This window comes from Scardinius erythrophthalmus (assembly GCF_964197995.2).
Source record: "Scardinius erythrophthalmus genome assembly, chromosome: 6".
Taxonomy (NCBI): domain Eukaryota; kingdom Metazoa; phylum Chordata; class Actinopteri; order Cypriniformes; family Leuciscidae; genus Scardinius; species Scardinius erythrophthalmus.
Window position 1 is genome coordinate 7,089,272 of NC_138226.1, and position 15,188 is coordinate 7,104,459.

Consider the following 15,188-nt stretch of genomic DNA (forward strand, 5'->3'; position numbering starts at 1 on the left):
AATGCTTTAATACAAAGTGACTTAAAATTGATAATTACACGATCAAAAGCAATTTATTATGCCAGAGACACCAAAATACGTAAGTATGCTACCAAAAATATGAATTACAAGCATTATAAAATTGCAGTTATGAAAGAATAGAAACACTAGCCTATTCCATTTCCATAAGATGCCAGTAACAGAGGTCTAAGAGTATTTTATTTATTATTTTCCACCAAGATGTCTTTACTGTAATATAGCCATATATTTTATATTGAGGATATTTGCAATTCCCATTATTTTATATGGGGATTGTCATTACTGTAGTCTTCCCCCCATGTACTGCTACACAATGATTATTATTATTTTTGTTTTACATTTAAATCAGATTTAATTAAAGGCAGTACCACATATACCATGTCAATAATGAACATTTACAATAATCTTGCTTTCTGAGGGGAGAGCTGAACCTGAACATGTTTCTGACAGTTTTCCTGAGATTCACACACATACTCACTGACCTTCTGCTCGTTGTCTCAGAGACCCGAGGAGAGTTCAGTCCAGTGCGGTGTGGACCAAAGCTTGAATCTCTGTAACTGTGGTAGGTGACTTGAGCCGGTCATTGTTGGAAGTTTACACTGAAGAGCCGCAGACGCATGCCGTATTGCTGCCTGACGACAGATGAAGCATGTACGCTGGCCTGCGGGCTTTAAAAATAAACAGAGAGCCTGATGGCCCCATGTGTCTCTGAAGAGAACTGGACTGTAAGGAGCTACAACGCACAACTCTCTAAACACAAGCTACTCTGTGCAGGAAAATAGGAGACATCAGTCAGAGAGCTGTCTCGTTCAGCAAGTCATTCAGCTGACACTGTTGAGATCTCATAATTATACAGATTTGGGCTGAAATATGCCTATTAATACAATAGTTTTGCCACATTTTAATTTTTTTATTCTGAGCCTTGCCTGTGCAAAATTTGCCTACACAATAACTGTAGCCATTAGATTGCTATGAAGTTGCCAATGTGTTCTGGGTGGTTTTAGCTTGTTGCTTTGCCATTGCTAGGGTTTTTGGGTGATTTTCAGCATGTGTGGCTAAAGTGTTCTTAGTGTCTTTTAGGATTGCTATGTGGTTGCTTGTGTAAAACCTCCAGTTCTACTTGCAATGCTCCAAGCAGGATTCAAAACCAACGTTTCCAGCATGGAAGACGGACATGCTAACAAGGCCGCAGTCTCTAGCATCAGTCGCTAGCGCGCCTCTTGAGGCCAGGGGAGTGAGGGTTACCTGCACAGCTCTTACTAGCTGGCTTGTTACACTTATCCCCCTAAACCTCACTCCCATCCGGGTCACGGCACCAACGTAACCCCTCCGGTTCTACTTGCACCGCTCTGAGCGGGATTCGAAGCAGCATTTCTAGCATGGTAGGTGGGCGCGCTAACAAGGATGCTAAAGACCACAGTCTCTAGCATCAGTTGCTAGCGCACCTCTTGAGGCCAGGGGAGTGAGGTTTACATGCACAGTTCTTACTAGCAGACCTTCGTTACACTTGGCCATTGTTAAAATGTTCTGGTTCTGATTTAGATCAGGCTCAGTTTTTTTATCTGTTTTATGGTTCGCCAATTCAAAACATTTGAGTAAAGTAGCATCACCTCTTCTTAACACAGCGCACAATGTAGCATAAACTGTGCAGGACAAGTTACATGCTGAAGTTTAATATTTATGGTTTGTGGTTTTGTTTGAATCGCTTACACTAAATAGGAGCAATCGTAATAATGTATTGAGGTTTACTTTTCAGAAAAAAAATGATCTTTGAAAATAGCATTTTAATGACAGACTGGCTCTTCCTGGAGGTCATACACTAAAGCATTTTCTCTGCTGGTTACAGTGCATTTAGTTACTTTTGACCAAAAGTAAAATAAAAAAGGACTTATAGAGCATTTAATGGAGGAAACCGAAGAACACAAGTTCCACCTGTTCAGCGGTCTTCTTGCTGAAGCGGCACAATCATTTCTGACAGTCCCAAGGACCCTCCGGCTGGTGTTTTCTCCAGGGCCCACAGCAGGAGAACACTCGGACAAACACTCGGACAAAAGAGCACGTGGCCTGTTCACTCTGACCTAATCCAAACGTTCGCTCAGAGATCTCAGGCAGGTGCCCAGGTTTTCAAGGGCCTCCAAATGCCCAAGCCAACTGTTACTCAATAGACGATCGAGTGCTCCCGCTGTATGTGCGTGTGAGCCTGCGGTGCAGCTGTTTCAAGCTCCGCCAGAATAAAAATCAAAACTGATGTGCTGATACAGGCTTTTAAAATGTTATTCAGTGTTTTCGCTATGTCCCACCGGGTCAGCTTTCCAAAGCGCGGTGTGTGACACGTTAAACACGTCCAGGCCTTTTTGTGAACTCGTCAAAAACATTCACTTGGCATGTTTATCGCAGCTCTGAAATGCAATTGAAAACGGTCATTAAAATGTTGCAATGTTTACTTAAAGATGACGTGTGTAATTCTTGTGTCACTGGCACCATCAAACAGAATTGGAAAAATAATGACTGTTCAGAATAGAACACTACTATAATTGCAGAACATCGACGTATACTGCGAGGCGTTGCTTCCCACAATGCAATGCGTTTGAGTGACCTTTCCAGTGTGATGAATACAATTTATTCAGCAATTTTAAATTGATCAAAAGTGACAGTAAAGACATTTGTAATGTTCAAAAATGTTGTTCATCAAAGAATCCTGAAACAAATGCATTACAGTTTCCACAATAATATTAAGCAGAATTGTTGTCAAGATTTTTTTCTTGAGGATCTAATCATCATATTAGAATAATTTCTAAAGGATCATGTGACACTGAAGACTGGAGTAATGATGCTGAAAATTCAGCTTTGCATCACAGGAAATAAATCACATTTTAAAATATATTCAAATAGAAAATATATATTTGAAATTGTAATAATTTTTCACGATATAACCGTTTTTACTGTATTTTTTGTCAAATAAAGGCAGCATAATAGACTTCTTTTAATCACATTTTAAATTCTTACCGACCCCAACTTTTGAAATTGTGATATATATATAAAATTGGCTTTAAATGCAAAATATCTGCTTTTATTCTGAATAAAAACATGCAATCTGATATGATATTTGAATCTTTCTCATTGCATAGTGTGTTCTGTTTAACATAACATGCTGTGCTGTATTCCTTTCCCATGTTGCGCCAATGTTATGTCCTCTTAACTTGCATTCCTGTTTGGCACCAACATAGCACAAACAAGACATTTTCCAAACTGTATGCACTGTAAATCGGTCACAATTCACACTTTTAACAGAAATGTAACTGTTTATTAGACTTCACTACAAAATTAATATTCATTTGTGAACTATGATACAAACAACATATACACAAAATGTACAGCAAAAAGTATGGATGTGGTAAAAATCGTTTACAGTGTATATGGTCGGCTCTTTTACAAAGTAACTGATAATTTATTGACGTTTAAGTTGATTTTAATAAATAGCAAACAGTATTTTGTGACATAGTGTTCAGCTGATAATACTGACGTAGTGTATAATCTGTTTATTAAAGTTTGCCGTTGCATGGTCACCACAGTATCCATAAAGTGTGACTTGTGACTAATGTTGTGCTTGACCAGCTGATCAACTTCGACAGATCCGACCTGTTATTGCTTCATCTAACACAGTCTAACACAGTTTTGCACACACTTCTATATCAAAATAGAAATTTTCAATGCAATAATTGCTTCATGGATCTCAGATTGCAGTAGAAAACTCTCAACAGCCCTCTAAAAAGTGTTTCAGCAAGTTTTTAAGTGTTTTTCTTTCTTTTTTTAAATGAAATATCAGTTGAACATTTTCCATTATTTATATGAATTTGAAATATACACAAGTACATTTGATCAGGGTACATTTCTTGACTTACACGATGAATTGACTTGAAACACATTCATGCCATCTCATATCATTCCTTAAAACTTACATTAAGCTACTTGAGAGGTTTTTAATGTGTACAGGTAAATGATGTGCTGTATGACGGTCAAAGTGCATAGGTGCGCGTGTAGTGTCTCCAATTTTTGGCAATTCTAAAGGTCATCTTTATTGCTTAAATTATATATATGTATGTGAACTGTGTCTATGCACACATACAGTATATACATACAAATATATAATCATATATCATTGCCGATTATAATCATTGCCAAGGTTCTCTTGTGAGACAAAAGCCTGTCAGTCTGAATGGAAAAACAAAATAAAAATAAAATTATCGAGTCAGTCTGCTTTCCCAAGAGAATATGGAGATCATTTAAAAAAAAAATACAGGACACATCACTATGGTGACCACACATTTATCTCTCAAGTAAGTGACAAGTGCAAATCTACTGCAGACGTGCGAGTGTGGACCACCGCAAACAGATCCTGGGTCTTACAGAAGGCACCTTACTTGAAGGGGGTTTGAGGAGGGCGATTCCTGACCTTCTGAAGTCTCTCCAGTGCCGGCTCAAGACATCAGGCCTATTAACAGGAGCTCTCACCACTGCTCAGTGCTTCAGCTATCATTTAGGATGTGTTGATATTCATGTTTGTGAGGAGAAAGTGATGCTGGATACCATCTTCTGGATCTTCTCCTCGTTCTTCAGGATGTTGGACTTGACTGCACAGATCTTGTCCTGCTGGTCTTTGATTAACTGCTCCAGTTCAGCGAGCTCGGACTTCAGAGGTTCCACAACGGTGTCCGTGATTCTGAGACATAGACAGAGTAACGGTTTAACACAAAAGAACGAGACTAATCAAAGCGTTTGGATATCTCAATCATGATAAAGATTGAGATGCATTGATTGAGAGTTATTATAGCTGATCCTGAAGATAATTATTTGTACGTAATGGCCAGTAACCAATAGGGTGGCCAATTTTGCAACAAACAAACAAATAATAATAATAATAATAATGATAATGTAATTGTTAACATTTATAAAAAAAAAAAAATAATTACAAAATAAAACAAATAATAATAATAATAATAATAATAATAAAAAAAAAATATATATATATATAAAATAATCAGAGGAAGCGATTGGCCATTAAATATATATATATATATTGTGTATATATGTATATATATGTTAATGGACACTAAAAAAAAAAAGAAAAAAAAAAGAAAAAATTATAAAATAAATGCTAAAATTGTAAAGTAAATTATAAAGTAAAAAAACAAAACATTTATTGACCAAAATTGTTTAATAAATATAATCAAAGTCAAAATGGACTACTTTTATGCTTATTAGAACACTGGCTTTTAGCTCAACTTGAAATCAATTTTAAGTCAACTCCTGTGCGATTGCATGAGGAGCATTTATTTGAAAGACAACTGAGATTCTGCTTATCATGCAGAGCGTTCCAAATCAATCACTTTAGTTAGGATGCTGCTTACGTAGGCAGAAGACAACAAGGCAGTTCACTGAGCTAATATGAATGTGCACCTTTGTTCCTGTAACAGAGCCTGTGCGTTCTCCTTGTTCTCTTTGCGCCAAGTCTGCAATTCATTCTGCATGGAGTCCATATCCTCCTGAATGTAGTCCATGATTTTGCCCAAGGGCAGAGCGCTACGGCACACCGTCTGTATGGACGAACGCAAGCGCTCAATCTCCTTCGCCACCAGTTCTCGTTCTTTCTTACGAGACACCTCCGACACCAGCGTCCGATCCTGCAGAGAGAGACGGAACCACAGGAAACAGATCAACAATAGCCGTCTCAAAACAATGTCACACCTCCTGACTTTTTACTGAAATCTCAATGACATGCATTTCTCTGTAATCCGTTGTCAACATGCTGTAGGACGACATATAACACAAGACGACAATTATCTTTTGTATACCTGGCTTTGCATTTGGATGAGAATCATATACTTGTCCTCATGTCATTCCAAACCTGTATGACATTTTTTCTTCAACAGAACACAAAAGAAGATATTTTTAAAAATGTCTCTGTGCTTTCTGTTCATACAATGAAAGTAAGTGGGTTCCAATGTTCCAGTCGAAATGTTCTTCACAAAATTATTTTACGCTCCACAAATGAAATACAGGTTTGGAATGACATGATGGTGAATGAATGATGATGAAATGTTCATTTGTGGGTGAACTATCCCTTTAAGAGTTGAGTCGTCTGGGCTGTTAATGGCCACTCGCTTCCTCTGATTCTCAAGCGACTGTGTAAATTAAGCTTACAGCTGAAAAATGACTAGTGGGAAGTCACTCCCACGAGGGAGCACTTCAGATGTATGCTGTAGATGAATGAGGTTAGAGGAAATCTATACCTACCAACAATATACTTTTTGGGGGAAAAAGCACCAGGGAGAAGTCTGCATTTAGTGGGTTTTCAATGTCAAGGCTACAAATGTTTAGAATTTCAAGGCAGGAATTATACAAACCTTGCAATGTATATAAAGATCAAAACGAAAGAGACATGGGATCCATAATATGAGTGAGTGGTTACTGAAGGCCTCCTCTGTATGCGGTGTGGTTGGGGGGTCCTGGTGTGCCCCAGTCACCCTTCAGCCAAGCACAAGAAGGCCCCCCTGGCACACGGGGCCTGTGTCTATTTACTCAGCTGGGGCCACAGGCTGTGTGTGGCACTAGGCCAAACAGGCTTTACTCTTACTGCCTCCGTCCCACTCAGACACACACACACACACACACCCTCATGCAAGGCATGACTTTGTTTATTTTAGTAACAGGCAATGGCAGCAAAGTTATTTTACAACAGTATTTGGTAACAACTACTTCACATTTACCTTGTTTCAAGCTGAACTGCACAAGCAATTCATGCCATTATGGCCACAAACACTAACATCTTCCTTTCTAAGGCAGAACATGTCAAACCTGAGCTACATGACAATACAATTACCAGAAACGTCCTTATCAAAATAGACAAGAGCATTACATGAACTCTTCAAAAGGTGAGATAGATATAATGGATATATATGCAATGATTTTTCTGGCAATATACAACTAAGCAATATTGTAAATATCTTGCTGATTTTAACTAGCTTTTTATCTGGCAATTAAGCCTCATTACACCAGTTTCACAATCCCTCTCTCTCTCTCTCTCTCTCTCACACTCACTCGATTTGTGAGTATGAGAGTGTTAAGACAGGTGGTTTAATAACATCTGTGACTTAAACTTCAGAAGCCAAAATGGTGTTCGTATTGGTAAGTCTTATGCAATTCAATGGATCAATTCGTAACCCTATAATCAATAAATAATCTATGTTTTCACACACACATATAATTTGGTTTAAAATTATTCATATTATTGTATAAATTTCAAATAATTCTTATAGACCAATGTAATATAAATACAATTATCACATAGTACTAGGTAGATAAACAGTGGGTCAAACGCTATTAAGATTTGAAATCTGAAAATATTTTCATAAAGAGCCGGGCTCTAATCATCCAAGTTTTGAAACCAAAAGTTTATTGTTAAAACTTTACAGAGTCCGGTAACTATATTGCAAACACTTCAAAGGTTAACTATGTTGCTTTTCTCTAGGACTCGTAACAAACGTCTGAGAAGAAAGACTAAATTCACCCCCCCCCCCTCTCTCTGTGGTTTACAAGTGCGTTCAGATTGAAATGTCTAATAGTTGTCTGCAATGTGGGTGGTTTCTCTGGCCCTTAAACACCCCCTCTACACAAACACCGGCGAGCACATTCGGCTCACTGTTCGTGGAGCGCGAAGGCCAGGCCAGATTCGCTCTGTTTGCCGTCCTCCTGCACCTCACCCCTCAGTCGAAAAGAAAAGAAAAACTCAGGCTTTCTGTCTCAGAGGACATAAATCAATCGTTTATAGGGGCTCTCGTTTTCCCCTCTCTTCAGTCGGACCCAAGAAAAATATTTGTTTTGCGCGAGGCAGCTGAGGACAGGTTTTCCCATTATCTCGAACAGTGACACAAACGGGACGTGGAGTCGGTGTGCCTGAGTCAGGTGGCTTCCAGAGACGCTGATGCATTGGGCCGAAGCCTCTTGCATCGGGATGCCTCATTACCCCGCTATGTGGATCTAAGCCTTCAGCTGCAAGCCCAATTTGCTTAATGAAGCAATGCATGCAAAATGCATGATTAATAGAGTGCTAATGAAAAACTACAAAATAAAGCAGAGCAGCACTCTTTCAAATGAGAGCTCTGGCAAAGAAAATCACAGAATTGCAATCCTCCTGAGAACGATGAACTTGAGAAGCATTCACTTTGCTGCGGCACGGTTCTGCGGATCTGAAACTTTGAGTTCAAACGCGATTCGTGAGATAAACTGGGCTTGCAAATGAGAACAGTTTTTTTTCTGTTAGGACAAGTATGACAAACTTTAAATATGAAGCGAGTAATTTATTCGCCACTAGCAGCATCAAACAGAAATGGGGAAAAAAATGGCAAACACTCCCCTCGTCTATCACTGTTTGGACAGACATGCAGTCCCGTCCCCAAAACTGCAGTTTAGTTTGCTACTTCTAGTGTCAAAAAATGTATCTTCAAGATGTGAACATTTGCATTGGGGTGGGTGATATAAGCAAACATTTTTCTTACAGATACATTTTAAACCTTTCAAAAAATTATAGATTTAGATTTTTTTATTTAATTTTTTTAGTTATGAAGTTTAGTGTGAGGAGCATTTTCTTCAGTTAAAGTACTTAAAGACAGAACGGGCACAGACAGGTAGGCTACATGTAAACATGACAGCCAAACTTAGTGGAGGATCAGTTCCACACAACCAGTCACAAATTAAGTACATTTTCACAAGTACACAAAAATTGCTTCATTTTGAAACGGACATCAGTGAAAGTAAGGATAACTAGCAGTTTGGTGAGAGTCAGATGTTTGCGTAACTGCTCTGATGAATTCAGTGAGTTATTTGTCAGATTGATTCAAAACAGTAACTTGAGTGAAAATAATCATTAAAAAATCATTAAATTTGTTTGTGAATTGGACTACACTGGCATTTTGTTTGTTTTTGTGTGCAGCTTGTGAGGACAGGATAACTTAATAGAAGGGCGTGCACAGTCTTTATCACTACGTATTCAGACTGCAAAATTACATTCACTAATCTGGGAAACATGATTTTGTATACTGGTGCCGAGTCATCATTGCAGCAAACACTGACATAACTGCAATAGAAACGATAAACAAATTATGTATACCGGTTAACATATTTCTACCAGTTTCTCGTTTTACCCTGTATAACGCTCACCCCTAGTTTGCATTGGGAACGTTTTCAGATTAGTTTTCAGGAGGGGAGGTATGATCAGGTATGATCGATCAAATTTATTTTTTTTAAATAGCATTTTGGGTTGTACTTTGCATTCTGATTGGCTAAAGTCAATGTATCGGCTGTACACTTTAACATATTTCACTTACAGATCAGAACTACTTTAACATGCTTTCTTAAAAAATTACTCTTGGGATGCTAAAAAACTGTGAGATGCTGTTGCATTTCTTTTGAGTATGCATAAGCAGTTAAAATGACCAAAATGCATTATTCTTTACAGAGGATTTTATTTAAACTACACGGTGAAAGAGTTTAACATGGACAGTGGCTTCAATGGCAAAGTCCTTTTTAGACAGCTTGCTACTGGTATATTGCTCCATGGTGGGTCCAACAAGGACTCAAAGGGGAAAGATTAATTGTTTAGCAATGTTTAGGGGTTTCCTCCTCGGGGAAAACTCGGGGCCCCGTCCAGCAACATCATAAAAATAGCTGGGATGAAGTGAAGTGCAGAGAGGCGGAGTGGTATACACAGGATGGAAGGGTCAGTTCGTCCCCGTGGGGGTCACCGCTGAGATCACCATCCTGCACTTGCGTGCTAAGCAGAACACCACAGAACCACAGTGTATGACAGTTCGACTTATGAGAACCAGAGAGTGGAAAGACTGAAATGATAGGCTAAAATGCAACCAATTATGCAATCAGACGTCAGAGACTTGAATCGTGGTATTTCAACGTAACCTTTGGATCATTCCACGGGGATGTCAATCGTCTCTCGATGAGGGCAAAACGTTGAGGAATGCCACAAGAGTCATTTCCTTTACATATCCAACAAAAAAGGTAGATGTTTACAAAGACACAGGCTTGAAGGGATGACTATTTTTTTTCTTGCCCGTTCGGCAGAGTGGTGTGGTGTTCACTCAACAGCCATCCATTTGTGTGCCATGGGGTTTATTTATACATTGCAAACCTTCATCAGGCTAATTTGATTGCGCAAAAGAGGGGAAAGGGAAGAGGGAAAAAAATGCTTATGAAAACGCAGCTGCTGTCAGGGGCCAATACTCTCAAAACAAAAAAGACGCCCCACAAGAAATATCTTACAATAATATACACGTGATCTGGAAGGTCACAACAGAGGTCAGCTGCAAAATGTACGGCAAATTCTTCAGCAAAACGCACCGTGATAGGAAACGGCCCATCATAATATTGCATCCGGCCTGTTGTTTCAGTCAAATGAAAAATATTACGTCTAGCAGATCTTGATAAATGAAGTTCTGTCGACCCCGGCGAGCTAAATCTTCACTTACGAAGCGGAACGGAAAGCTCAAGCTAATAAAGTCACAGAATGAGTCATTGGCTCTGTTTCACCTTTGGAATTACTAATAGTCAAAACTCTAAATTCTGTGGTCATTCCGAAGAGATTAAGTCATCCGTACTTGATGTGGGGATCACCGTAAACTCAAAATCATGGAGAGATCTGAGAGCGAAAGCTCATATTTGTGAAGTGATTTATGAGCGCTGTAACTTCAAACCTGTTGAGGAGGATAAGGAAGCTCAATATTTACATTTTTAACCCTGGATGCTACACCGTGATTACAGGAGAGCAGCCGCTTTATTGCGTTGACCTTCAGCCCCCTTTCAAGTCAGGAAGGAAGTCATTACAGGTTTCTTTTTCATACAGCTGACTAGACAGGAGAGGTGCGGAGTGCCAGTTAACATGTACTACCCCAAAAACGCACGCCCATTTCATGCCCCGCAATTAAGACAAAGAATTTAGAAAGCTGATGAGGCTAAATTAAGTCAATTAGGGGAGCGCGCCATGCAGTGCTCAGGTTCCAGCCTGGAGTTGGCCTGTGTCTGATGGGGGGAAATCTAATTTAATTATTTGGGATTGAAAGGAAATCCAGTCTGATTGTTTTGAAATCAAGAACACAGGAGGGAGAAGCGCTCGCTGTAAGGGCCAGCTGGGAGCAGCTTACTGTGTGCGGTTGAGTTTGAACACCAAACCAGATCTCGCCGGCGGCAAAGCACACAGAGCTCACGTCTGTTCACTGAGGACTGTAACCAAACGATTTAAATGAAACTTTTGTGATAATTTACTTACCCTCATGTCTTTCCAAATCTGTAAACGTTGAAGAATGTATTGACCACTCTTTTTCATGCAAGGAAAGGTAATGGGAACTCCAGTTCAGGTTTGACATCAAAGTCGTAATTTACTTTCATTACATGGAGAAGAAATAATAATTTGGGGTCAGTAAGAATTTATAATGTTTCTGAAAGGAACATCTTATGCTCACTGTATAAAAAATACAGTAAAAATAGTAAAATTGTGAAATATTATTACAATTTCAAACATTTAAAAAATTATATATATATATATATATATATATATATATATATATATATATATATATATATATATATATATATATATATATATATATATATAGATATAGATATATACATATATATACATATATATATATAAAATGGTATGTGTTCCATTGATGGCAGAGCTGAATTTTTCTGCAGAAATAAAAAACATTATCAATTTTGAAAACAGTTGTGCTGCTTATTATTTTTGTGGAAACAAAAACTGAATTTAAAGTGAATAGAAAGTTCAAAAGAACAGCGTTTATTTGAAATAGAAATCTTTTGTAACATTATAAATATCTTTACTGTCCCTTTTATGCACCATTGCTGAATAGAAGTGTTAATTTCTTTTAGAGAAAAAATAACTGCAGGCAAACTTTTGAATGACAATGAATGTAAGCTGAAAAAGAAATAAAAAAGGTTTTATTATAGCTATTTAGGTTCTAGCTGAGAAAAGTATGAAATAAAGTTTGTTTTCTTTCGTCCTTGAAAAGAATCATTCAATTAAAGAACCTAAATTAAAGAATTATTAAAGAACCAGAACTGTTGTATGAAATCTGAAACAGAGCCAAAATTCCCAACATCTCTATTTGTCCCTACTGCCAACTCACATGTGACTAAGGTGGGAAGTCAGGGTGAAGGGGTGAGGGTTCTGCATGAAGGCCATCACCAAACGTTGCATCCATCAGGCCTACAGCCAGTGACGGACAGATAGACCGGAGCGTACATTCCGGCAAGTGTGGACCACCCAGGACAGACCACCCTTTCCACCAGGGCACGGACAGGATGACTTCAACACTCAATTCACATTGTTCCCATCTTCCCTGGCTCACAAAGCGCCCAAAGAAGGGGTGTGCGATATCACGATTTTAGATTGTGAACGATCAATGTCTCCACGATCTGCCTTTGAAGAGAGATCACATTCAAGCACATTCACGTTGCAGTTCTGGCATCACCGTCCCAACAAACTGTACAACGCGACGTAAATTCACATCACGCTTAGTAAGGCAGCGGAGGGGTTACACTCACGCGACATTGCAGTTCTTCACCATCATGAAAGTTTATTATTTGCATGTCTTTTAAAGCCTTGCCAGTTAAACTTTTTATTTGCACACTCGAAGCGCACACACACTAAAAGCCTGTCACACAACATGCGAATACTGAAGTTTTCTTCCGCATCTTATTGTGCTTAAAGTCCCCCTGTGCCTGTAGTCAATACTTTTATCCCTTAAAACTCATCTTTGATCACTAAAATGACACATTTAAACGCTTTTTTTTTTCCTTGAAAAAGAATTTCTTCATGCCTTAAAATTGCTTTTAATGTAACTACACCCTTGCCTCATTTAGTATACACGGTTCTATGACTATGCAAATTAGCCCCGCCTCCACTCACACCAGCTCAGAGGATCACACGTTGACGTGATTGGTTACAAGGTAGTTTGTGTCATCAGAAACGCCAGCGATTTCAAACTGCATTTTGAGCCTGTCTTTGGTTCACTGCAGTTTTAAGGAGAAAATACTCAGCAATGGTGTCGACTTATGAATTTGCACATGGTTTGTCTTAAAGCATATTAAAAACCCCACAGAGACATATGAACAACATTGAAAACTTGATTTTCACCACAGGGGGACTTTAAACTCAAATTCACTAAAGGATTACATAAATACAGTCATTTATATCTTAAGTAAATGCGTGTCAGTAGTTTATTAGATCTGTGCATTAGGTCCTAAAGTGGTCTTGTGGTAGCCTAATAAGCAATCTCATATTGTATTTGTCCTATTATTTGTAATTTGCACCTTTGTTCTTATTTTTAATAACAAAGATAAAATAATAATAAGATGTTGATCGTATTGCCCACCCTTACTTTGGCCTAAATGGTCTGTCATTATTTTTTATTTGTATAAGACAATACATTTTGGCTGCACTGCACAGTGACTTACAAATAGTCTTAAAATACAACATGAAAAAGAATCGTGGTATGTTATTTTTGCAATATCGACCACCCCTAGCCCAAAGCAAGCTACAAATTTGGAAAGACATTGATGAAGAACCACTTTAGATTGGCAATGATTTTCTACTTGTCCTGAAAAATCTTTCCACAAATTTTATGGCTAGAACAGAAAACTGCACAGCCTGAACCACACTGAAAATTCGGATAAAATCCCCCAAAAAGTTTTAACCTTAAAACAAATCACAAGCAAGCTTATAAAAAGTCACCAGCACAGCTTGGTTTTCAATCTGTAATGCAGTAACCAAACCCAACAAAATTCACAAACAAACAGGCCACAATTGTTAACAATGTTAACCACAAAAATATCTAAACAGCAAGTACGGAGCCATCATGCTTATTTTACCCTAATTATTTAAGCTCGGTGGAACAGAATAACACTTCAATGCCTCTGAGGGACTGCAATTACATTTCTCCACTCCATTTGCAAAGTTGCTTTCTTTAGTAAACTGACAGTGCACTGGGTCAGGCTTTGGAAATAAAAAGAGAGACAGACACATCCCTGAAGTATTGTTTAGAGCACAAAAAATGCTTATTCCCTTGATGAAGAGATTTTGAAATGCATTTACTCATGTTACTGGAATTTTGTTGTTAAAAAAAACAACAAAACATGGACAGTGTAAGATGGAATAGCACCGCCACCTAGTGGTATTAACGGGAACAACCAGGAGCTTAAAACAATGTCATACCTGTTCTTTTGACTTTGTGGATGGAGATGATTCATAGTCTTTTTTTGTCTCCAGGATTTTTTTCACAAGCCCACCTATGAACAAAATGAAAACCATTCAATCGTTTATGATTTTCGCATATATATTTGTTTCTCAAGTGTGTCTTTAAAAGGTTAATTCACAACAATCATCATTTTTGAATTTTTATTTGTATTATTGGACATGGCTTACCATGTTTGTCATCCCCTTGCAGTTCAAGTGAATTACGCTGTAATAAAGAAGTAAATGGAGTCTGAATCATGCAGATTTTTTACTGAAATACTACATGCATATAGAGAGCCTGCCTTCACTACCTCCATTTCCGGTATGTCAGGGGGAGGCGGAACTGCCTCCACTACAAAATGCCCATCTTCCTCATCCTCATCTTCAGAAAGCTTCTTGTCATCCAAAATGACCGTTGCGGGGGTCTTGCCACTGCCCAGCCTGAGAATACCCAGTCATGCTTAAATTCAACTTCTTTTTTTTCTAAATAAACACTGATGTATTTTTATCATACACTACTGTTCAAAAGTTTGGGATCAGTTTTTTTTAAAGAAATCAAAAAAATTTTTGCAAGGATGCAGCAAAGTGAACGTTTGCTGCATGTATGTAAAAAAAAAAAAAAAAATGTAAAAAAACATTTACAATATAACAAAAGATTTTTTCTATTTCTTTTTCAAATAAATGCTGTTCTTTTAAACTTCGTTCATCAAAGAATCCTTAAATAAAAATTCTATCAGTTTCAGCAAAAACATTAAGCAAGACAAATGTTTTCAACCTTGATAGTAAAAAGAGATGTTTCTTGAGCACCAGATCAGCATATTAGAATGACTTCTGAAGGACCAAGTGA

The 15,188-nt window shown here is 38.0% G+C and overlaps 1 protein-coding gene across 6 annotated transcripts in view; it reads right to left on the reverse strand.

Moving 5' to 3' along the window:
• Positions 1-3,295: 3,295 nt before the first annotated feature.
• Positions 3,296-15,188, reverse strand: part of traf3ip1 (TNF receptor-associated factor 3 interacting protein 1) — a 31,090-nt gene continuing 19,197 nt past the window's right edge. For 3 of the 6 annotated variants that reach the window (XM_081368273.1, XM_081368274.1, XM_081368272.1), the window contains 5 exons: positions 14,653-14,782; positions 14,531-14,567; positions 14,321-14,394; positions 5,476-5,699; positions 3,305-4,738 (listed from right to left, as the gene is read on the reverse strand). In XM_081368273.1, coding sequence (XP_081224399.1) covers positions 4,573-4,738; positions 5,476-5,699; positions 14,321-14,394; positions 14,531-14,567; positions 14,653-14,782 — 631 coding nt within the window. In that variant the 3' untranslated portion in view covers positions 3,305-4,572. Of the gene's footprint in view, positions 4,739-5,475; positions 5,700-12,396; positions 12,527-14,320; positions 14,395-14,530; positions 14,568-14,652; positions 14,783-15,188 lie in introns of those variants that run through there. The other 3 variants (XM_081368276.1, XM_081368275.1, XM_081368277.1) reach the window with 2 other exon arrangements.